This window comes from Sebastes fasciatus, chromosome 16 (genome assembly GCF_043250625.1).
Source record: "Sebastes fasciatus isolate fSebFas1 chromosome 16, fSebFas1.pri, whole genome shotgun sequence".
Taxonomy (NCBI): domain Eukaryota; kingdom Metazoa; phylum Chordata; class Actinopteri; order Perciformes; family Sebastidae; genus Sebastes; species Sebastes fasciatus.
Window position 1 is genome coordinate 1843429 of NC_133810.1, and position 25015 is coordinate 1868443.

Below are 25015 nucleotides of genomic sequence, written 5' to 3' on the forward strand. Positions count from 1 at the left end.
TATTCATCTCTTAAATTAGAATAATGGTTGAATAATTCACTGTAGCCTAGGGTGAGACCTCAGCCTTGGCTGGGATGATCAACAGTTTCAGTCTACAACATAGATGGTACTTCAGGTTGGATCTGATGGTCTGATCTCTGATGCCATAGATGAGAGCGCTCAGACATCTGGGAAAAAGGATAATACACACATAAAGAATTGTCCGGATACGCACGATTGCTAATCTGTCAGTGACTTTTGAGATGGCGATAACCAAGGGGTTGTAAATGGTTGAAGAGAGACTGAGGCCCAGCTGCACCAGATGCAGCAGCAGAGTGTTACGAGCCTTATGAGCTGAAGCTTTGTCTGTGGAGGCTGACCTGGCTGCTAAGATCACACCAATATAGGAGGAAGTGACTGCCACACCAGCTGATACAAACAGAAAATAAGAAAACGCTTTTTTATAGTCATCAGACATTCGGCCAAGCAGCATGTTTTCTGGGGCACAAAACTTTTCCATCTGCAGGCTCTCCATGTCCTCAAATGGAAAATCTAACAGTAAAATAACTTGTGTGAGGATATTTAGTGAACTGAAGGACCAAACCACAACGATAGAAGATGATGTGTTTCTGATGGTGATGATGGTAGCGTGCCTCAGTGGGTAGCACACAGCCACATATCTCTCCAGAGACATCAGCACCAGTATGAGAGGGGAGATTACATTTGTGAGATCAGCAAGCATGGCAAGAACACCACATACAGGATATGTTAATGTTATTTTACATGTGGCCAGTAGGTACAGTAACAGGCTTAGTGCCATCTGTACAGTGTCTGCAAAAAGGAGGTTAAACAGAAGAATGTAACGGGAGGTCTCACGAAACACCAATTTACTCCTCAAGGTGAATAACATGGTCCCATTAATGAAGAGAAACACACAGCATGGTACTGTAATTTGAGTAGAAAATACAATTTCCAGTATTCCCCATTTCTGTTGTCCAACTGTGATGTTGGTCTGAGATGAAGTTGCATACGACATAATAGAGACACATTTATAGGAGCCTGTTAAAATCGAGATGGAAAATCTTTTTATCCAGATAAATAATAAATTTGACTAATCTGAAATAGCATTTAAGACCTTCAAAGCCCATTGACATTTTGATGTAATTATAACACAGAAACACAATTATTCTTACACAGTTTGTAATCATAGTAAAGTAAAAAATCCATTGATTTTGCAGAGATGTCTATTAAGTTCATATGCAAAACAGAAAGTTAACCACATACTTTTTCAGTCCATGCCCGATTCCATGTGAGCAGAACTGGTCTGCAGGGTTTGATTGTCCTCACCTGCATTTGAAGAACTCATTCCTCACACCCACTTCACGTGATACCATCACGCATAAGCATGGTAACTAGATCTGTTAAAATCAGTAATGGGTGATGTAATCCTTTCAAAGTTATTCCTCAATACCCTAGTCTAGGGGTCCTCAAACTTATTACACAAAGGTCTGCATATGATTTTTATTCAAGGTCAGAGGTGCAGAATGAGTGGCAATAAGAAAATACTAAAATAACATCATAACGTATTGTACAGGGTCTGAAATCAACTTCTTTCACTTCCTGCCACTTTAGCAGACAAGTATTTTTTTTCATCTGCCTCAGAAATTTTATCTGCCACTTTTGAAATCACGGCGCTAAATGAAGGAATAACATTTTAGATCTGATGTCATTCAGTGTTCGATATATTTCACATAAAAAACTTTAAACATTAAAACATTATATGCATGGACAATTGCAGTGTTCGAATTACACCGTGGCTTCCGGGGATCCCTATTTTCTGTACACAGTACTGTACTGTACTTTGTTATTGTCATCTACAGAGGTTATTTGCATAAAAACATACAATTCAAATTATTATGATTATTTAAATATTTGCTTTGATTAAAAAAATCTTGGTATGTGGTTATGAAGTTATACAGCTTATAATTCCCTCTGTAATATAGATTTTATATTGATGTGAAAACATCTTCAAAGAAATGGATTCATTCAAGTTTCTCGCCAAAAACTTAATTTTACAAGATTGCATTTGAACACATCATGATAATGTTGGAATTTACCTTCACCCAATAGTAATTTTACTGAGCAGAGCTTGAACGCCTCATAGTGTAACTCAATGGAACCTCCGTTAACATTAGTAGCTCCACTATTTATCCAGCAGGACTGTGCTGCCCACTGGCTTCTAACAGCTAACGTTATGAACACTCATCCTGCTGATTTCAGCACGAATTTGTTGTTCACAGTGTCGCATTATCAGGGAAATATAAGGTGCATCCCCTCAGGTTTAGTAGCGTCATGCTTTTGAGCGTTTTTTTTCTCTCCGCCGTTTCTACGATCCAAAACAAACTGAAACATGATACAGCGTGCGTATGCAGCATTGTGCATGCGTAACTGTCGTTAAGCATCAATAAGAGGAAACAATAGTCACGGAGGCATGAAATGCCAAGGAATCAGACAACTACTGTTCTCTATTCCCATCACTAGCATTTTCCCTGTCTGCCAAAGTGGCGGATGTCCTGATGATTTCACCCGCCACTGCCAACAATTTACCCGCATTTGGCGGGTGGCGGGTGCTAATTTCAGACCCTGGTATTGTATTCATAACATGAGTAGAGATGGATATCGAAGTATCGTAGCCTCCAGACTTTGGACAGAGCAGATTGAAATATCACTTTTACATGTTTACATCTTTATGCTTGTTGAACAGGTGTATTGATAAATTATCAGCTTTTTACTCGCTAAGTTTTTTTGCACTTACAGTAAAAAGCATGGTTATCGTAGTTATCTTTACTTCACCGGATTCACTTTACTGTCCCCACCGCAGCTTCTCTGATCTGCTGTTTGCTGACTTCGCTGCGTGTTTGTGTGTAGTTGTAGGAACTCAGCCCCGACACAGAGCAGAGGAGATGCTGCAGCATGATAATAAATTACAACAAAATGTAAAAAAGTAATGATAAGGGAACTGATAACGTTGGAGCTTATCAATACTACAGTCTTTAATAATTTAGCACCGCTGCCCGTTTAATACCGGGTTTTGGTACCCATTCCTAATTACGAGGTATGGTCTGGGTTCGGATTGACATTCCGTTCGGCCCGGATGCAGACCTTGGTCTGGACTTTGAGAAGTCCTGCCCTAGTCCATGTCATCGTATTTGCCTTTGTGAACATGACAACAGCATCTTTCCAATTTGGAAGAATTAGGAGGAATGAGAAGAATTATTTAGGATTTTGTTGTTCGTACTTCTTTTATTTAAATATCAGTAATCATGGCCTTGAAAGCATACATCTTTAAAGGAAATGTTCAGATTGTGACAACCACTGATCATACACCACAGACAAGGGATTTTGATAATTTGAAGAACGGTAGAGTAGTTAATAGAATATATTTCTTTTAAAAATATTTTGAAGCAGTTGATGGGGGAACTAAATATTGTAACTAATAAATAAGTCATTAGAATTAAAGATTACAATGCATATGATTTTATTCAGCATAAAATTGAGGCAGTTAATGCACCTAAATACCTTATACCTGAAAAAATATTCTCTGATTCATCACCTTTGTGCACTGCTGTGTGTGAAGCTCATACAACCTGAACCAATATCCAAATGTATCACATTTTTTGAATGTTCCTTTAAAATTCTAATTTATTTCGACATTGTTTTACGTTGATTGACCTTTAACTTCACTCCCACAACACATGTTATCATATCTATTACATTACATGGTATTTTTATGTATTAATTAATGGAGCAATTAATATCTGGTGTAAAAACAATATTAACACCTAAAAGTAACTTTTTATAGAAAGTAAATTTATATTATTTGAACATTTTGTTTATCACATACCTTAACTCTAATTTCTTGCAAATTTTGCAACAGGTTACACAGAGTCTGAAGTTAAAAGTGTTCATGTATATGTATCTCTATACATATTTAAACCCATTTGTTGTATTACAGTTGATGACAATATAAAACATATTAATCTCAAATGTAGTATGTGCGGAGTATAAATAATTCAGAAAAAATATAAAAAACTTGCAAAACTAAGCCACAATTATTTTCATATATTGTAATTATTAATATAGAACACACAGACATATAGAGAAATAAATGTCATTAGCAAGAGTAGGAAATTAACTTGCATTTTTATGAAATGTAATGCTTTTTATCATATTCTATGTATAACATTTCAAGAAATTGAGCTTTGTTTCCAATCACTATTCATCTCTTAAATGAGAATAATGGTTGAATAATTCACTGTAGCCTAGGGTGAGACCTCAGCCTTGGCTGGGATGAGCGACAGTTTCAGTCTACAACATAGATGGTACTTCAGGTTGGATCTGATGGTCTGATCTCTGATGCCATAGATGAGAGCGCTCAGACATCTGGGAAAAAGGATAATACACACATAAAGAATTGTCCGGATACGCACGATTGCTAATCTGTCAGTGACTTTTGAGATGGCGAAAACCACGGGGTTGTAAATGGTTGAAGAGAGACTGAGGCCCAGCTGCACCAGATGCAGCAGCAGAGTGTTACGAGCCTTATGAGCTGAAGCTTTGTCTGTGGAGGCTGACCTGGCTGCTAAGATCACACCAATATAGGAGGAAGTGACTGCCACACCAGCTGATACAAACAGAAAATAAGAAAACGCTTTGTCATAATCATCAGACATTCGGCCAAGCAGCATGTTTTCTGGGGCACAAAACCTTTCCATCTGCAGGCTCTCCATGTCCTCAAATGGAAAATCTAACAGTAAAATAACTTGTGTGAGGATATTTAGTGAACTGAAGGACCAAACCACAACGATAGAAGATGATGTGTTTCTGATGGTGATGATGGTAGCATGCCTCAGTGGGTAGCACACAGCCACACATCTCTCCAGAGACATCAGCACCAGTATGAGAGGGGAGATTACATTTGTGAGTTTAGCAAGCATGGCAAGAACACCACATACAGGATATGTTAATGTTATTTTACATGTGGCCAGTAGGTATAGTAACAGGCTCAGTGCCATCTGTACAGTGTCTGCAAAAAGGAGGTTAAACAGAAGAATGTAACGGGAGGTCTCACGAAACACCAATTTACTCCTCAAGGTGAATAACATGACCCCATTAATGAAGAGAAACACACAGCATGGTACTGTAATTTGAGCAGAAAACAATACAATTTCCAGTATTCCCCATTTCTGTTGTCCAACTGTGATGTTGGTCTGAGATGAAGTTGCATACGACATAATAGAGACACATTTATGGTAGCCCCCTGAAATCGAGATGGAACATCTTTTTATCCAGATAGATAATAAATGTGACTAATCTGAAATAGCATTTAAGACCTTCAAACCACATTGACATTTGATGTTATTATAACACAATTATTCTTGCACAGTTTGTAATCATAGTAAAGTAAAAAAAATCCATTGATTTTGCAGAGATGTCTATTTAGTTCACATGCAAAACAGAAAGTTAACCACATACATTTTCAGGCCATGCCTGATTCCATGTGAGCAGAACTGGTCTGCAGGGTTTGATTGTCCTCACCTGCATTTGAAGAACTCATTCCCCACACCCACTTCACGTGATACCATCATACATTAACATGTTAATTAGATCTGTAAATATCAGTCATGGGTGATGTAATCCTTTCAAAGTTATTTCTGTATTTGTGTATGTTTCTTATAACATTTTAGATCTGATGTCATTCAGTGTCCGATATATTTCACATAAAAAACTTTAAACATTAAAACATTATATGCATGGAAAATTACAGTTTTCGAATTACACCGTGGCTTCTGGGGATCCCTATTTTTTGGGGGAGGGTGGCTACTGTACACAGTACTGTACTGCAATTTGTTATTGTCATCTACAGAGATTATTTGCATAAAAACATACTATTCAAATTATTATGATTATTTAAATATTTGCTTTGATTATAAAAAATCTTAGTCAGTTGTTAGGAAGTTAAACAGGTCATAATTCTGTCTCCAATATATATTTTATATTGATGTGAAAACATCTCCTTCAAACAAATGGATTTATTCAAGTTTCTTGCCAAAAACTTACTTTCACAAGATTACATTTAAACACATCATGACAACGTTGTAATTTATCTTCACCCAATAGTTTTTACTGAGAAGAGCTTGAACGCCTTATAATGTAACTCAATGGAAACTCCGTTAACGTTAGTAGCTCTGCTATTTATCCAGCAGCACTGTGCTGCCCACTGGCTTCTAACAGCTAACCTTACGAACACTCATCCTGCTGATTTCTACACGAATTTGTGGTTTACAGTGTCGCATTATCAGGGAAAAATAAGGTGCATCCCCTCATGTTCAGCAGCGTCATTGTTTTGAGCGCTTTTTTTTCCTCTCCGCCGTTTTTCCGATCCTAAACAAACTGAAACATGATACAGCATGCGTATGCTTCATTGTGCATGCGTAATTGTCTTTAAGCATCAATAATAGGAAATGATAGTCACGGAGGCATGAAATGCCAAGGAATCAGACAACTACGGTTCTCTATTCCCATCACTATTATTTTCCCTGTCTGCCAAAGTGGCGGATATCCTGATGATTTCACCCGCCACTGCCAACAATTTACCCGCACTTGGCGGGTGATAATGTCAGACCCTGGTATTGAATTCATATCACGAGTAGAGATGGGTATCAAAGTATCGTAGCCTCCAGACTTTGGACAGAGCAGATTGAAATATCGCTTTTACATGTTTACATCTTTATGCTTGTTGAACGGGTGTATTAATAAATACTCGCAAAGTTTTTTTGCACTTACAGTAACAAGCATAGTTATCGTAGTTATCTTTACTTCACCTGGTTCACTATACTGTCCCCACCGCAGCCTCTCTGATCTGGTGTTTGCTGACTTCGCTGTGTGTTTGTGTGGAGATGCTGCAGCGTGATAATAAATTACAACAAAATGTAAAAAAGTAATGATAAGGGAACCGATAACGTTGGAGCTTATCAATACTACAGTCTTTAATAATTTAGCACCGCTGCCCGTTTATTTCCGGGTTTTTGGTACCCATTCCTAATTACGAATTATCGTCTGGGTCCGAATTGACATTCCGTTCGGTCCGGATGCAGACCTTGGTCTGGACTTTGAAAAGTCCTGCCCTAGTCCATGTCATCGTATTTACCATTGTGAACATGACAACAGCATCTTTCCAATTTGGAAGAATTAGGAGGAACGTAGAATTATTATCAGAGAAAATATAAAATACTGTTGCAAAACTAAGCCACACTTTTTTTTACTATATTGTAATTATTGTTATAGAACACACAGACATATAGAAAATAAATGTCATCAGCAAGTTCAGGAAATCAACTTGCATTTACTTATTTATTGTTCTACTTTGTGACTGAATGTTTTAATGTTTGTTTTTCACTGCAAAGAGCTGCAAAACTGTTTTTCGTTGTTTTCAATGACAATGACAATAAAGTCTATCTATCTATCTATCTAACAGCATCTTTCCAATTTGGAAGAATTAGGATAAATGTAGAATCATTTAGGATTTTGTTGTTCGTACTTCTTTAATTTAAATATCAGTAATCATGGCCTTGAAAGCATATATCTTTAAAGGAAATGTTTCGATTGTGACAACCACTGATCATACACCACAGACAAGGGACTTTGATAATTTGAAAAACAGTAGAGGAGTTAATTGAACATATTTCTTTTAAAAATACTTTGAAGCGGTTGATGGAGGAACTAAATATTGTAACTGATAAATAAGTCATTACGATTAAAGATTACAATGAATATGATTCTATTTTGCATAAAATAGACCTTGATAATGCACCGAAATACCTTATTTCTGAAAACATATTTTCTGATTCATCACCTTTGTACGCCGCTGTGTGTGAAGCTCCTACAACCTGAACCAATATCCAAATGTATCACATTTTTTGAATGTTCCTTTAAAATTCTAATTTAATTTAAACATTGTTTTTCATTGATTGACCTTTAACTTCACTCCCACAACACATGTAATCATATGTATTACAATACATGGTCATTGTATGTATTCATTAATGGAGCTATTAATATCTGGGGTAAAAACAATATTAACACCTGAAAGTAAATTTATACTATTTCAACATGTTGTTTATCACATACCTTAACCCATGCCTGTAAACCCCAAATACTGAAACACAAGAGCAGTGGATATCAATGAACGCAGTGCGCCGCTGCAGAATGAATATAAGGGAAACACTGATTAGTGTAGCCTAATCTTTATCTGCAAACAGAATTAAGATACATGCAAAAAAAAAAAGCTGTGCGGCATTCAATGTTGATTTAGAATTGTAATGTCAACGTTATGAATGAACTTTCAAACTATTCGGTACAGCCCTACAACACAACACTATTCCAGCCAGGACAGGGAAAAGGATGTATGGATATATAAATAGAAAGGCAGTGGAAATCTGGCACATGCTAATGTTCTGAAAGAGTATTGACGGGAGAGGTGTATTTTTTTGGGTGTTGAGTTTAACTATCAACAATCTTTCTCCAGAATTACAGACTCCATCTTTAATTATTATGAGATATACTTTGTTCTGTGTAAAGGGTGTGTGTGTATGAAGGGTGCTGTCAGGTACTGAAATGCAGTGCAGAAGATTGATAGACAGTCTCAACAAAACCATTTTTTTTTTAATTTTATGTGTTGATATAAGCTACTGTCTATTTATGTATTCATTTGTTTATAGGCCTACATATGATCAAATTTGTTTTTATGGGTTATTGCTGTTATTTATTTGTGATTATTGCACATTTTGTAGTCATTTTTGTGTCAATAAAAAAGAAAATCCCTGGAGCACAATATAAGTAAATATTGATGAAGTTTTCATCATTTATGTAGCTTTATTTTAACTTACATAAACTTCTTAAACATTTTTTTTATTGCTTTAGGCACCTCTGTTTATTATAGGACAGATATTTTGCTAGGAGTTAGCCATGTACCTTGCTATTGTCTAACGAGAGATGAGGACAAAAGGAAAAGAATCAGACTTTAAGGATTTGTCATTTTATTGAAATAAAAATGGCTACAATTTACTACAATTTCAAACCCTCTGTTTGTATATCTTTGTTTCAGGCCAATTCAGAGTATATGTGATCAAAATCTGTGTAGGATAAATGGCACAGGGTTAAAAAATATGGTTAGTGTGCATGTGAGACTGTGTTGGTGTTAAGCATAACTAGCACATCTACTTTGGCGAAGCCAGCTACCCAAATATCCTGATATCACAACAATAGAGCTTAGTGAATACATTAATCAAATCAATACATGTGCAATAGCAAAGTTAAACAGTCCTGTGCTATCAATACGGATGTCAAAGAAAAATGGGAGTTGGAAACATATTTTATGATAACAGATTAAAATGGGAGGAAACGTTCAAAGCAGGACATAAACTAGCTAACAGTCCAACATGGAAGGAATTTGAATGGAAGGTGCAAACGCTGCATTTTAGCACTCCATCTATCACTTCAAAATATAGTAATACATCTGAACTATGTTGGAGGGGTTGTGGATTGCTCGGGGACTTCACACATATAATAATAATAATCATAATAATAATAATAATAATAAATTGGACTTATATAGCGCATTTCAAGAAACCCAAGGACGCTTTACAAAGAGGGCACACAAAATCATACTAATAAATAACACAGAGGAAAAACTGTAGCTAAGTAATTAAAAGAGTGATATATAGGAAGAGTCAGCTGATATCATAGACCTTGATGAACAGGTGGTGCTTGAGGTGTTTTTTGAAAGTGTCCAGGGATGAAGCATTTCTTATTTCAGCACATATATTTTTGGGATTGTCCAAAGCTCTTGGCTTTCTGGAAGAACATTCAAAAGGAAATTAAACAGGTGTTGGGTATTAATTTTACTTTAGATCCAGCACTTTTCATATTGGGTCTACTTCTTGGTAATTTGACGGATAGATGTGTAATTCATTTACTGTTAATGATGGTGATGACAAAAAGAAAAAAAAATTGCACAGGGTGCATTGCTTCTGTGTACTGCCTGTCGACCCGTTTCCAATCGGACTTGAAGCTGCTGTTGGAACTTACTCACATTGTTCTATCCTATCTAGATCCTTGCTTGTGTTGTACAAACTGTCAAATGTACGTCGCTTTGGACAAAAGCGTCTGCTAAATGAAATTGTAGAATTATATAAATATTTTGTCGAGCTTCACAAAGGCTTAAATTATGACAAAATGACCTGGCGACAGCAAGAGAGGAGAAGGAGAGATGCTGGCTGAGAAGTCGCTGACTGAGTTTTCTCTGAGCAGCAAATCGCTAAAAGGGTGTGAAATGTCTGGGGCTATTCATAAAACATTCCGGGCTACAGCCTTGGGCCTGAAGGGCCTGTCTTTTTTTGGCGCGTACTTTCTCTGTGCCTCCCTTGCGTTTTATTTTATTCATTTTGGCACTCTTTTTTTGCAGGTGCGCTGTTTAATAGGTGTGGGTGATACCACAAACTTTGTTTTTGATCCGATATCAAGTAATACAGGGCAGGAATCGCCAATATCGATATCAATATCGATACCAATATCGATACCGATACCGATACGATACTTTCTATAATTAAAATCTGTTTATGCACTTTCATATTGCTTTCCACTGTTAAATAACATTCTTGTAGATTCCTAATTTTTGTGTATCATGTAAATGCAGGAATGTAAATGTACAGAGTCCTAGTAAATTATCAAACTTGAGATTTTACAGAAAAAGATGAATTGAAATCTGTAAATCTTGAAATAACAAGAGGCACTGTTTGTCCAGAAATTAAAAATGTGATTCTTGTCACCACAGATTTATAGCATGAACTTTGTTCTTACTCTAATATTTTTGCGTAAGACACAGCACATAGGCAATATCCACATTATTTTTATTTAACTTAACAGAAGTATATATGTATATACAGTAGGTCATAAATATCATCATAAAGTGCTGCAAATCCCACTTGAATGTTTTAAAGATAAATTCTTTTCACTTCACATTAAAATAAAAAATAAATATATTTTTTTAATAATTAAAGGATACATTCACATTTTTTCAAAGTCTGTCTTGAAACAATACTCATATGCCTATATCTACATTGAAATATTTTTTTGCTGTAATTATTCGTTTCATCCGTACAGGCCCTGAAGAAATCCCTTCCTAATGTGATTCCAATAGAAGAGATGGAAGACAAAATCAGAAGTGCTCAATCTGTGCAAAAAAATCATTCCAAAGTTCAACCAAAGTTGTTATCAGGCCTCAACAGTCTGAGTTAACTAAATCAAGTGGGTATTTGTTTCCCCACACAGTGTTTTCTTGCAGAGCTGCAGTGGAGGGATAGTAACTCAAAGAGGGAATTTTGTTCAAACAAGTCCCTGACATGGAAGGTATCCACTTTGTTTCAATAACCCAGACTACTGATGCCTCATATTAGCTTCAGCTAAACTTTAGAATGCATTTTTGACAGAACAAAGACTGTAGATTTTGTCCCCCATCTCACACATTGGAATAGGAGTAGGGAGGGATGTCTTTTGAACCATTTCTATTTTGAACAAGAAAAACAATTCCTGTGACCAAAAACAGTTTGATGTAAATATGGACATACATTGTTTTAAGATAGACTTCACAAATATTCATTCTGTGTATTCTACAGTGAGAGCCCAGTCTTGGCTGGGATGACTGAGAATTTCAGTCGACAGCATAGATGGAATATGAGGATGGGTCTGATGGTCTGGTCTCTGATGCCATAGATAAGAGCACTCAGACATCTGGGAAAGATGACAATACACACATAAATAACAATCTGAATGCGCACCAAGACTATCCTGTTTAGGACCTTTGAGAGTGCTATAAGCAAGGGGTTGTATATAGTTGAAGAGAGACTGAGGCCCAGCTGCACCAGATGAAGCAGCAGTGTATTACGAGCTTTCTGGGCTGAAGCTTTGTCTGTGGAGGCTGACCTGGCTGCTATCATCACACCAATATAGGTGGAAGTGACTGCCATGCCAGCTGATACAAACAGAGAGTAAGTGTACGCTTTGTCATAATCATCAGACATTGGGCCAAGCAGCATGTTTTCTTTGGCGCAAAAATATTTCATCTGCAGGCTCTCCAGGTCGTCAAATGGGAAATCTAACAGTAAAATAACTCGTGTGAAGACATTAAGTGAAGTGAAAGCCCAAACCACAATGATAGCCACTGCTGTGTTTCTGATGGTGATGATGGTAGCGTGCCTCAGTGGGTAGCACACAGCCACATATCTCTCCAGAGACATCAGCACCAGTGTGAGAGGGGAGATCTCAAATGTGAGATCAGAGAGCATGTTGAAAACACCACAAACAGGATATGTCAGCCGTATTCTACATGCAGCTATTAAGTACAGTAACTGGCTCAGTGCCAGCTGTATAGTGTCTGCAAAAAGGAGGTTGAATAGAAGAATGTAACGGGAGGTCTCACGAAACACTAATTTACTCCTCAAAGTGAATAACATGACCCCATTAATGAAGATAAACACACAGCATGGTACTGTGGTCAGAGTGATAAATAATACTCTTTCCAGTACCCCACGCCCAACAGTGATGTTGGTCTGAGATTGAATTAAATTTGACATCTTAGAGAAAACATTGAAGAGACATAAAATGTCTAAACTCTTGATGTAATTAGACAGAAACATGGACCCTTTTTCAGTTTGTATTCCTACAACAATGAAGATGAGTCATCTTTTGAGCAGAGAATGGCAATTAGTTCACATGCAAAATTCCAAATCATCTACATACTTTTATCAGGGTAGAAGCTTCTCTGAAGGGTTTGCCTTCCTTCACCTATTGTTTATGAGCTGTGTTGTTACATCACTTTTCTGAAGACAATCACATGCCAGCATTGTTAAAAAAAAAAAAGGTGATGTAATGTCTGTACCACCACCTCCTCAATCCCCTGATCCTCGTCATCGTACCCAACCCCTTTCACAAATGCACTGCAATCCTGAAAATCTTTTCTCCTGAAATTATACAGTATGGTTTAGACCTGCTCTATTTTCAAAGTGACTCGAGATAACTTAAGTTATGAATTGATGCTATATAAAATCAATTGAATTGAAAAAGATCAAATGACAATACCCGAAGGAGTTGTACTGTATATGAGAACGCAAATGTCAGAATCAGTTGAACCGGACATTCAAAATACTTTACCCTGCCAGCTCCCTAGTACAAAGTCTTTGTAATATCCGATTGTGCCCATGTGAGAATGGAGACGATCACTGTCCGGAGAATTCACGGCCAGCGAGTGGGCTTGTTGATGACGGTTCTATCATGTGGCTGGTGCGAAACCTGAAAATATAAACATCCGAGGGCAAAGAAGAAAAGTAATTTAAGCAAAAATGTCAACGAAAATGTGTAGCTGGAGAGACAACGAGATTCTTGGATTTCTGGACCGACACTGAAATCGTCCGACAAATTCAAGGAACAGCAAGAGACTCAGTTGTTTATTACCAAATTACGAACCGACTACGTGACTCTGGTCTAATCCGCGCCATGTGGCGTCATCCGTATTCAAGTCTCTTGCTGCAATTGCCACCCCTAGCCTAAACCAAACCAAGTATTTCCTGTAGGTGAGAACACGTCTGACACAGACCATCTCCTTTTGTGTACAACATAGTTGTAGGGGCAAATCTGGACAACGTCTGTACCTGATTGTTTGGACATTTTCAGGAGTTTGTATAAGAAAATGGCTCATGATGCAGCAGCACCTACCCAGCTTGGAGTAGTTATTGGGAGCATGTCCGTGGACATTTTTTAGGGAAACACTAACTATTATTAACTCTTACCACTTAAGTTACATTCATATTAACAAAACAACAGGTGTTCATCTTAGAGAGCCTCTTCAATAATTCCTAACTCTATCAGTTTGCAAGGCACATGAGATCAACTACTGCACGTCAGTTTCTTCTAACGTAAACCACACAAAGGCCATGTGGTGTATTCCAGTTCTTCATATGTTAATGAAACATAACATCTTAAGAGTGTCAAGTCCAGTAATGTCGATATAGCCTAATATCACTAATCACAAATTGGCCTCAAGGGATTTTACAATCTGTACATCTTACGACACCCTCTGTTCTTTGACCCTCACTTCGGATAAGGAAAGTGCTCAAAGTGCTCAGTGTATCCAAACACTATGCTATCAATTATTGTTCATATAATAGTGTATTCTACAACTTGTAGGTGTATGTCACCTTCATTTTTATTGAGATTAATGGTTGGTGGAAGATATAATTGTTGTTTGTAATTAAATTGTAATGATCTTTATTTGGAGTGCTAGTTAATCAAGTGAAATACTACACAAGCTTTTCATTTGTTTTGTTTGAATGAGGGCAGTTAACACTCTTGTAGTTTCCTAATTTGTCTTTATTTATATACATATTTTATAATTTGAGTTTGTTAATGCAGAAATGTAAGTGAACAAAGTCATAGTAAATGATCAAATAAGAGATATTACAGAAAAAGATTAATTATTTTTGTTGCATAATAAATAGCACATGGGCAATATCCACATTATTTTTTCTTTATTTAACAGAAGTATTCATATACAGTAGGCCATAAATATCATCATCAATTGCTGCTTATCCCATTTTGAACATTTTAAAAATAAATTCCGTTCATTCCATATGCCATACTCAAATAAATAAGAAATACTTTTTTTTAATAATCAAAAGAATACATTCAAATTTTTTAAAGTCCGTCTTAAAACAATACTCATATGCCCATATGTACATTGAAATAGTTTTTGCTGTAGTTATTGCTTTCATCCGTACAGGCCCTGAAGAAATCCCTTCCTAATGTGATTCCAATGGAAGAGATGGAAGACAAAATCAGCAGTCCTCAATCTGTGCAAAAAAATCATTCCAAAATTCAACCAAAGTTGTTATCAGGCCTCAACAGTCTGAGTTAACTAAATCAAGTGGGTATTTGTTTCCCCACACAGTGTTTTCTTGCAGAGCTGCAGTGGAAGGATAGTAACTGAAAGAGGGAATTTTGTTCAAACAAGTCCCTGACATGGAAGGTATCCACTTTGTTTCAATAACCCAGACTACTGATGCCTCATATTAGCTTCAGCTAAACTTTAGAATGCATTTTTGACAGAACAAAGACTGTAGATTTTGTCTCCCATCTCACACATTGGAATAGGAGTAGGGAGGGATGTCTTTTGAACCATTTCTATTTTGAACAAGAAAAACAATTCCTGTGACCAAAAAGAGTTTTGATGTAAATATGGACATGCATTGTTTTAAGATAGACTTCACAAATATTCATTCTGTGTATTCTACAGTGAGAGCCCAGTCTTGGCTGGGATGACTGAGACTTTCAGTCGACAGCATAGATGGAATATGAGGATGGGTCTGATGGTCTGGTCTCTGATGCCATAGATAAGAGCACTCAGACATCTGGGAAAGATAACAATACACACATAAATAACAATTTGAATGCGCACCAAGACTATCCAGTTTAGGACCTTTGAGAGTGCTATAAGCAAGGGGTTGTATATAGTTGAAGAGAGACTGAGGCCCAGCTGCACCAGATGCAGCAAGAGAGTGTTACGAGCCTTATGAGCTGAAGCTTTGTCTGTGGAGGCTGACCTGGCTGCTATCATCACACCAATATAGGTGGAAGTGACTGCCACTCCAGCTGATACAAACAGAGAGTAAGTGTACGCTTTTTCATAATCATCAGACAATGGGCCAAGTAGCATGTTTTCTTTGGCGCAAAAATATTTCATCTGCAGGCTCTCCATGTCTTCAAATGGAAAATCTAACAGTAAAAGAACTCGTGTGAGGATATTTAGTGAACTGAAGGCCCAAACCACAATGATAGCCACTGCTGTGTTTCTGATGGTGATGATGGTAGCGTGCCTCAGTGGGAAGCACACAGCCACATATCTCTCCAGAGACATCAGCACCAGTGTGAGAGGGGAGATCTCAAATGTAAGATAAGAGAGCATGCTGAGAACACCACACACAGGATATGACTCAGCCTTATTCTACATGCAGCTATTAAGTACAGTAACTGGCTCAGTGCCAGCTGAACAGTATCTGCAAAAAGGAGGTTGAATAGAAGAATGTAACGGGAGGTCTCACAAAACACAAATTTACTCCTCAAGGTGAATAACATGACCCCATTAATGAAGATAAACACACAGCATGGTACTGTAGTCAGAGTGATAAATAACACTCTTTCCAGTACCCCCCGCCCAACAGTGATGTTGGTCTGAGATTGAATTGCATTTGACATCTTAGAGAAACATTGAAGAGACATAAAAATGTTTAACCTCTTGATATAATCAAACAGAAAAAAACAAATGAACCCTTTTTCAGTTTGTATTCCTACAACAATGAAGACATGTCATCTTTTCAGTAGAAAATGCCACTGAGTTCACATGCAAAGCTCCAAATCATCCACGTACTTTTATCAGGGTAGATGCTGGTCTGCAGGGTTTGCCTTACCTCACAAATTGTTTATGAGCTCTGTCGTTACATCATTTCCCTTGACACAATCCCATACATGCATCGTTAAAACATGTATTAATGGTTGATAGGATTTCAAATTGAAAGCACTTTCCTTAATTGATCATTGGTAACATTAACGATTGTTGGGGACGCAAATAATCTAGTCTAGTTATTAGACAATATTTAACATAATTATTAATATCACCAAAATTAATATTAATAGATTATCAATATATTTAAATAATAACGGGGCACCAAATTATGTTGGTACATGAGCTCAAAAGACATTGAAATGACTATCAAAAGGAATAAATAATTATCAAAATAATTATTAGTTATATTGAATAATATGATTTAATGTATATTAAATCATCCTGAGGCCACCACTCTTTGAAACAAAGAGAAATTGATATTAAATTCATGTCGCCTCATAAATAAGTCTCATAAAGTATACTAAACTATCAATTTGGAACTCTGATTAATAATTAAATTAAGAACTATAACCATAAATCACCATATCAATAGCTAGTAACAACTGAAGGATTTCGTAGTTCTTTTCATAGCAGCGGAGTGCATTATTGACTTTTATGCCACATTAAAGAGACCAGCATGTATATTCCACAAATATATATTTACAAGACAATAAAGGTTTAAAACACAATATTAATCCAACTAAATAACTAAACTAAACATCTGTGTGTGCGTGCGTGCGTGCGTGCGTGCGTGCGTGCGTGCGTGCGTGCGTGCGCCTGTCTGTTTGTCTGTGTAAGAGACAAGGATAAGATGGCCCTCTGTCTCAAAATGGTGACTGAGGTTGCACAGACTACAAAACAATAGGGCAGACCATGTGAAACTACCAAAATGGCTGAATCAAAGATGGCCACCAGGACATCAAACACAATGGTCTCTTTGTCTTTCGGAGCATATGTGCTCAATTAGTACAAAGGGTTGTGTGATGTGGTAGTTTTAGTAGTTAGTGTGTATGTTTGTGTTTAAAACCAATTCACAGTTTATGTATGTGATCTTAATGTGTGTCGGACATGTGCCGGGTTAGAAAAGTTTGTTAGTGAGAAAGAGTGTCACCTAAACAATGATAAGGACATGTGTATGACTGTTTCTGTGAGGTCATAATGTGGTGTCCTAAGCTAGTGTTTTGCACTAGTGATCTCATAACAAGATACTGCCAAGGAGTTGGTCCAAGTGTACTTGCGAATCTGGGCAGTGGTGTCTGAGTCCAATCAGAATTTAGAATTTTTGCTTTTGCTAACAAACTCAAGTTTGCCTATGTAACAGCAAAACAATAAAGCAAATTAAGGCCCCGTAAATAAGCATCTGTCTCACTGTTAGCTACGTGTTAGCTGGTACTGTGGGAAGATCACTCTGGAGCTCTTATGTTTAACTCACGGCTCAGGGCTGTAACACTTCAGGTAGCCAGAGCCAGAGAGGCACTCAGTGGCGCTATCGCTGCTTGATAGATTATGTCCATGTTCTGAACTGTGGTCAAAGATGTTGCGATCATCGTCAGACCGGTCTTTTGGCTGGTCACGCCAATTCTGAATTAGAATTTCTGAGTATGGCTTTCTAACACTTCTGTTGTGTGAGTGGCTATCTTGACGCAATTGGTGGACATGGCATTGACGCTCAGTGTCCTTATGCAGCCTTTCGTGACCCCCCTTCAACCTGTTGTGAGAGTGATCATTTTAGGTATCAGGAGATCTGCATGATGCTTCAGTGTTTGAGCTCGCAGGCTCAGTTGGTTTCCCCTTCTTTTTGGAACTGACTACAGTTTCCCAAACTATCTGTGTCATCTTCCTTATTTCGTACAGTGAGGGGTTACCTTGACGCGTCCTGAGTACAATGTTGGTGTGTACACATGGATGCAGGTTTTGCATAAACAAGGACTCGAAGATGGCGTTTTCTTCTAAGCCTGGTGCATTCTTACCTTGGAAGTATGCATACCTTAAACGTTTGTAGTAATCTAGCATTCTCACTACAAGAATGTTAATTTTGGAGGGCTGCAAACATCGCTGTGGTCACGTCAGCAGTAGAAGAGCATTCTTCTATTAGTGCTTGACGGAGCTCACTATAGTCATTTCTGACACTCAGAGGCTGTGACTCTATAAACTTGTGCACAGCTTTAGAGCTGGTTTTCCACGTAAGTTTAACTTTCTCTCTTTGGGTTGCATATGGCAAGTCGATTAGATTGTGATCTAATTCTCTAACATAGTCGTCAACATGATGATCACAGTTGTCTGGATCAAAATGTTCAATGCCCTTAGCCATTAACCCAAGAACTTCAAGGTGGAACACTGTGGTGTCCTTTCTAATGAAGGCGAGACTGGGCTAGCATTGCTATGGACATGTGTATCATGGCTACAGTTCTCTTTGGCTGGGAGGCAGGGGTTTCACAGCTGTCATCACTCTCGTGCCAGAGTGGAAAGGAGGCTGAACAAGCTGAACCTTCAGAGGGAGGAGCATGGATGAAAGTGTCATTTCTCAGTGGCTAAGAACATAAGGCAGGATATCTTCTTGAAGATATACTGCATGTATCCTCACTATCTGTATCAGAAAGATTAAAAGTCAGGTAGCACTTCAGTGTTTCTCTCAGTGGAGGTTGAGGAGCTGACTTCATTCCCAAGTACTTTGAGTCAGTTAGAAATCCTTAACTTCTGAGTGGAGAGGGAGTTAACCTCTCATCAAGTGAGAAGAGTGAATCTGAGTAGCCAGAATCACAATGGCTGATGACTGTGATGGAGACAGACATTCTAGTCTAAGCCCTAACAATTTCTCTGTGTGAGCAAAGATCTGACTCTGACTAATGCAGGTTTCCTAAGTAACACATCATTTTCTTATTAGCTCTCTGAACTTCATGGAGGAGACAAGCAATCTACCTAGGAATCTACCTCCTTTTCCAGGGCTGCTTTACTCTGAATGGCAAGGCTTGTTTGCCTGTGAAAGATCAGTAGCAAGCATTTCAACAATGGGTCTTTGGATGCGGTCTGCGCATCATACCTGTCAGTGAGTAGCGATTCTAATTCCTTCCTGCACTCACTGAAACTCAGCATGTTGATGAGTTCAGGGCAGCCAGGGTTTAGTTTCTGTACTAAGGAGGAAATAAAAAGCTCTACACAGGGGTTCTCCACTGTTGTGCCAGGAATGGAGGGTGAAATTCTACAGGTTGTCTATTACAGAAACAATGTTGTTGTTTATGGTGTTGCGTTAGCGGACACCTTGTTGTGGTGCTTGGGTGGAACACTAGCCTAACAAATAATGTGCTGGCCTATACTATAGGAAGTAGCTTCCTGTGGAAGACGGGTGACTATGGCACCAACTAGTGGCTCTAGTGGGCATAACATATTAGGGCCAGTTAAAGTAAATGCAGGTTTACAAAATAAGTTTGCTTACAAACTTTTAATATGCACTAACTGAAATGCAAGGCCGTAACAAAAATATACAAATCTTATAACACAGGGCTTGTAGCACACTGTGGCTCTATCTCAGGTTCTATTTAACACACACAGGCTGGAATGCATGGCAGTAACAGCCAGATACAAGCTCTTTATGTTACACAGGGCCGGTGACACGCTGTGGTGTATCTTAATTAATGGAAAATTCAAATTAAAAGGAAATTGTGACAGATTGTGGCTAGATTGCATTGAATACCTGGTATTCAAATGCTGAACCAAAAATCTTTCAAGTTCTACAGAGAAGGTTAACTTGAATTAGCAGCAATAGCAATTTCTTAAAGTAACACTATGAGGGTTTAAAGTGTTAATAATAATCACAATCTCTCAAATTGATATTCGCAACACAATGTACTTGTTATTAGTACAGCTGGATGTCTACTCCTGTGGAAGACTAGTGGTGTAGAATGTCAACAGTTTTGGTTTGTTAAGAAGTGGAATAAGATTTGTTTTGGTTTTAACCAAAATTATACTGAAAATTAATAATATGCCTCACATAGGGCACCATAATGTGTGTGAGAGAGAGAGAGGAGAGATGAAGACAAGATGGCTATTTGTCTCAAGATGGCAGCTGAGTGTGGCCTAAAGACAATATGGCGGGCACTGTAAATCTACAAAGATGGCTAAATCAAAGTTGGCCACCAGGACCTCACCACATCCTCTTTGTCTTGTCTGAGCACATGTGCTCAGTCAGAACAAACAGTGTTTGATGTGGTAGTTTGAGATTCTCTGAATATGTATGTTTGTGTTTAAAACCAATTCACAGTTTATGTAAGTGATCTTAATATGTATCGGATAATGCGGTGGGTTAGAAAAGATGGTTAGTCTGCATGCAAGACCTTTTGTCTATGTGGAGCATAACTAAACACATCAGATGTGGCGAAGCCAGCTACCCAAATATACTGACTACAAATAATATCACAGCAATATCATAGCATTAAACCAAATAAATATAGGTACATTCACCGAATTCAAAGTTAACAGTCTTGCTTAGCCATATGCTGTTGCTGTGCTAATACTGTGCTAAGATAAGTCCAGTACGTTACCCAGTTCATGGAAGAAAAAGTGGCAGTTTCATCTGTTGAAGTTGGAGGAGCCAGGCTGGAGAAGGATGTGGTTCCAGTGTCATAGTCTTTGCTGTGTTGAGATCCAGTTGTGCAGTTTGGAGGTAAACTCGTCCAATCCTTTGTTTCTGCAGCTTGGTAGCTTGCTCCGGGGCCAAAAGAGAAAGAGAGAGAACAATGGAGAGCCCTTTGATTTTATTGAATCCATTTTCACACGTATGTCTGAATGAGTCATAGGCTAGAGTAACCAGTAAGGATATTTGGGTAGCTGGCTTTGCCACATCTGATGTGTTTAGTTATGCTATACATAGACAAAACGTCTTACATGTAGACTAACCATCTTTTCTAACCCACTGCATTATCTGACACATATTAAGATCACATACATAAACTGAATTGGTTTTAAACACAAAAATACACATTCAGAGAATCTCAACCCCCACATCACACCCCCTTTGTTCTTCCTGAGCAAATATGTTCCAAAGAACAAAGAGGCCATGTAGTGACTGGCGGCCATCTTTGATACAGCCATATTTGTAGTTTTACAGAGTCAGCCATATTGTCTGTAGGCCATGCAGACATCTTGAGACAAGTAGTCATCTTGTCTCCCCCCCCCCCCCCCCCCTCTCTTTCTCTCTCTCTCTCTCCCTCACTCTCTTTCTCTCTCTCACACACACACACACACACACACACACACACACACACACACACACACACACACACACACTGTGTTTAGTTTAGTTATTAAGTTAGATTAATATTGTGTTTTAAACCTTTATTATGCATTGTTTTAAGATAGACTTCACAAATATTCATTCTGTGTATTCTAGAGTGAGAGCCCAGCCTTGGCTGGGATGACTGAGTGTTTCAGTCGACAGCATAGATGGCATATGAGGATGGGTCTGATGGTCTGGTCTCTGATGCCATAGATAAGAGTACTCAGACATCTGGGAAAGATGACAATACACACATAAATAACAATCTGAATGCGCACCAAGACTATCCTGTCTAGGACCTTTGAGAGTGCTATAAGCAAGGGGTTGTATATAGTTGAAGAGAGACTGAGGCCCAGCTGCACCAGATGCAGCAGCAGTGTATTACGAGCCTTGTTGGCTGAAGATTTGTTTGTGGAGGCTGACCTGGCTGCTATCATCACACCAATATAGGAGGAAGTGACTGCCATGCCAGCTGATACAAACAGAAAACAGGTGTACGCTTTGTCATAATCATCAGACATTAGGCCAAGCAGCATGTTTTTTCTGGCACAAAAATATTCCATCTGCAGGCTCTCCAGGTCATCAAATGGAAAATCTAACAGTAAAAGAACTTGTGTGAGGACATTTAGTGAACTGAAGGCCCAAACCACAATGATAGCCACTGCTGTGTTTCTGATGGTGATGATGGTAGCGTGCCTCAGTGGGTAGCACGCAGCCACATATCTCTCCAGAGACATCACCACCAGTGTGAGAGGGGAGATTACAAATGTGAGATTGGAGAACATGCTGAGAACACCACATACAGGATATGTCAGTTTTACTCTACAAGCAGCCAGGAGGTACAGTAACTGACTCAGTGCCAGCTGTACAGTGTCTGCAAAAAGGAGGTTAAACAGAAGAATGTAACGGGAGGTCTCACGAAACACTAATTTACTCCTCAAGGTGAATAACATGGTCCCATTAATGAAGATAAACACACAGCATGGTACTGTAGTCAGAGTGGCAAATAACACTGTTTCCAGTAACCCCAGCCCAACAGTGATGTTGGTCTGAGATTGAATTGCATTTGACATCTTAGAGAAACATTGAAGAGACATACAAATGTTAAACCTCTTGATGTAATCCAACAGGAAAAAAAACAAATGGACGCTCTTTCAGTTTGTATTCCTACAACAATGAAGACATGTCATCTTTTCAGTAGAAAATGCCACTGAGTTCACATGCAAAGCTCCAAATCATCCACATACTTTTATCAGGGTAGATGCTGGTCTGCAGGGTTTGCCTTACCTCACCAATTGTTTATGAGCTCTGTCGTTACATCATTTCCCTTGACACAATCACATACCAGCTTTGTTAAAAAAGGTGTAATGGGTTATAGGGTTGCAAATTTTAAGTACTTTCCTTCATTTAATTTTTTTCATTTCAAAATTTATTTCGAACATGTAGAATACAAAAAAATAAAATAAAAAATAAAGAAAAAGAACGATCATACCAACAAGTGGACAGTCAGAAACAAGTAATATTTACATACAATGAAAAGCATAAGAAAAATAAATAGTCAACACTTGATGCCTTGATTTACATATTCGAAAAGGAGTGAGAAGTATAAACTTATTTAATCCCACCCCTTCTCCATAAGTCAATTATTAATTATTAACCAGCTTCCTTATTGAGCCATACATACCGTATACTTTAATTCAATTTACCTAAAGTTGTCTAACTATATTTATTATTTATAATTATTCTAAATATAATTATTACCTTTAATCTGTGTCATACAGAAATATAAATTAATTACTGATATAATTATCCTTATCAAAATATAAATTTATTTATAATATAACTTAATCATAATACCAATTCATTACTTACATATTTATCTTAATCATATTGACTATTTGTTATCTTTTCTTATATGCGCGAATTATTATTTATAATATACAATTTATAATATACAATAAGCACATGCAATACAACCCTCAATATATACATACATACACATACATACACATATATATATATGTATATATACATATATACACCGCACATTGCACTACATGCACACATTACATACCACGTATACATATATATAAACGTATATATAGACATATATACATGTATGCAATACACAGCGTCCGACCATGCATACATTATTCTTATACCCAAAATCAAATATCCACAAATTTGCATTATTCTTTACAGAAAAAATAGGAAGATAGACTAATACAGAATAAATATTAAGCAACCAATAAATAAATAAACAGTAATAAATAAATAAACAGTAACCCCTGTAAACACCTTGTGATTGTTAAATCCTTAATCAATCATTGCAACATTAACGATCAATCACTCGATTAATCGTAAGTTAAAAAACATTTTAAAAATGCATTTTCCACACAATACCAAATGCGTTTTTGATTCAATCAAGGCTTTATTTCCACAGCAACATATTGCATATCCTCTGACATTAGACCCTACACCGTTTTTTGCTTTTTTTGGACCGCACGGTCTTTTTTTGTAATAATTCATGTAGAATCTCAACACCGTAATGCACAATCATGACATTTACAAACTAGGACAAACTGGGCTATCAGAATATGTGTGCTGCAGTGATGTCAGCAGGCGTTAAGGAAGCGGCAGTTAGAACAAACACAGGCCAGGTGGTTGCAGTTATTGTACACCATCCTGCCTCTCTGTTAGAGGATTTGCCTCTAGTTTTTCAACTCCCTTTGGCATGGGGACATTAACTGAAGGACGTATGTCCGCTGGCCTAGGGATGATGGGAGGTGGGGAGGATAGACCAGTTGGAAATGAGTGAGCTGGCTGAGAATCACCAGCTTGATTGGACTGTGGTGGGGCCCCTTGAGTTGCTGGACGGAGCCCTTGTGCTGCCGTGTTGCAGGCACAGGGGGAATGCAACTTGGCCTCCACCAGGGGGGGCTGATGATGCAGGCTGCGGCCGTGGAGGTAATAATATGATAACTCTGAATTAATATGCTGTGACAAGGCCAGTCTAACCATTATCATGAATGGTGCATTATTGTAAACATGGATACCAAACTGTTACGATGGTATTTAATTGTATTTCATATGTGTGTGTGAATATATATAGTTGGCACTGTGCTACACAGTGCTCTTGTATGTAGGAAACTTCATTTAAAAAAACTCAGACTAATTGCATGCATTGTTAATATCTTACTCGATTAAAAATC

The 25015-nt window shown here is 37.8% G+C and overlaps 4 protein-coding genes across 7 annotated transcripts in view; 1 reads left to right on the forward strand and 3 right to left on the reverse strand.

Annotated features, from left to right (window-relative positions):
* Nucleotides 1–25015, forward strand: part of LOC141753168 (rap1 GTPase-activating protein 2-like) — a 467886-nt gene that overhangs the window by 419144 nt on the left and 23727 nt on the right. The window lies entirely within an intron of this gene.
* On the reverse strand, nt 11709–12671 carry LOC141752491 (odorant receptor 131-2-like). Its single transcript, XM_074610488.1, has one exon. The coding sequence runs from the start codon at nt 12669–12671 to the stop codon at nt 11709–11711; it is 963 nt and encodes a 320-aa protein (XP_074466589.1).
* LOC141752494 (odorant receptor 131-2-like) lies at nt 15380–18516 on the reverse strand. The gene is made up of 2 exons (XM_074610490.1): nt 18502–18516; nt 15380–16087 (listed from the first exon to the last, which is right to left on the reverse strand). Exons 1-2 carry the CDS (start codon nt 18514–18516, stop codon nt 15380–15382), a joined length of 723 nt encoding a protein of 240 aa, XP_074466591.1.
* LOC141752495 (odorant receptor 131-2-like) lies at nt 21914–22876 on the reverse strand. The gene has a single exon (XM_074610491.1). The coding sequence runs from the start codon at nt 22874–22876 to the stop codon at nt 21914–21916; it is 963 nt and encodes a 320-aa protein (XP_074466592.1).

Coding starts and splice junctions, on each gene's coding strand:
- LOC141752491 (XM_074610488.1), bottom strand. CDS start 12,671: ATGTCAAATTTAATTCAATCTCAGACCAACATCACTGTTGGGCGTGGG.
- LOC141752495 (XM_074610491.1), bottom strand. CDS start 22,876: ATGTCAAATGCAATTCAATCTCAGACCAACATCACTGTTGGGCTGGGG.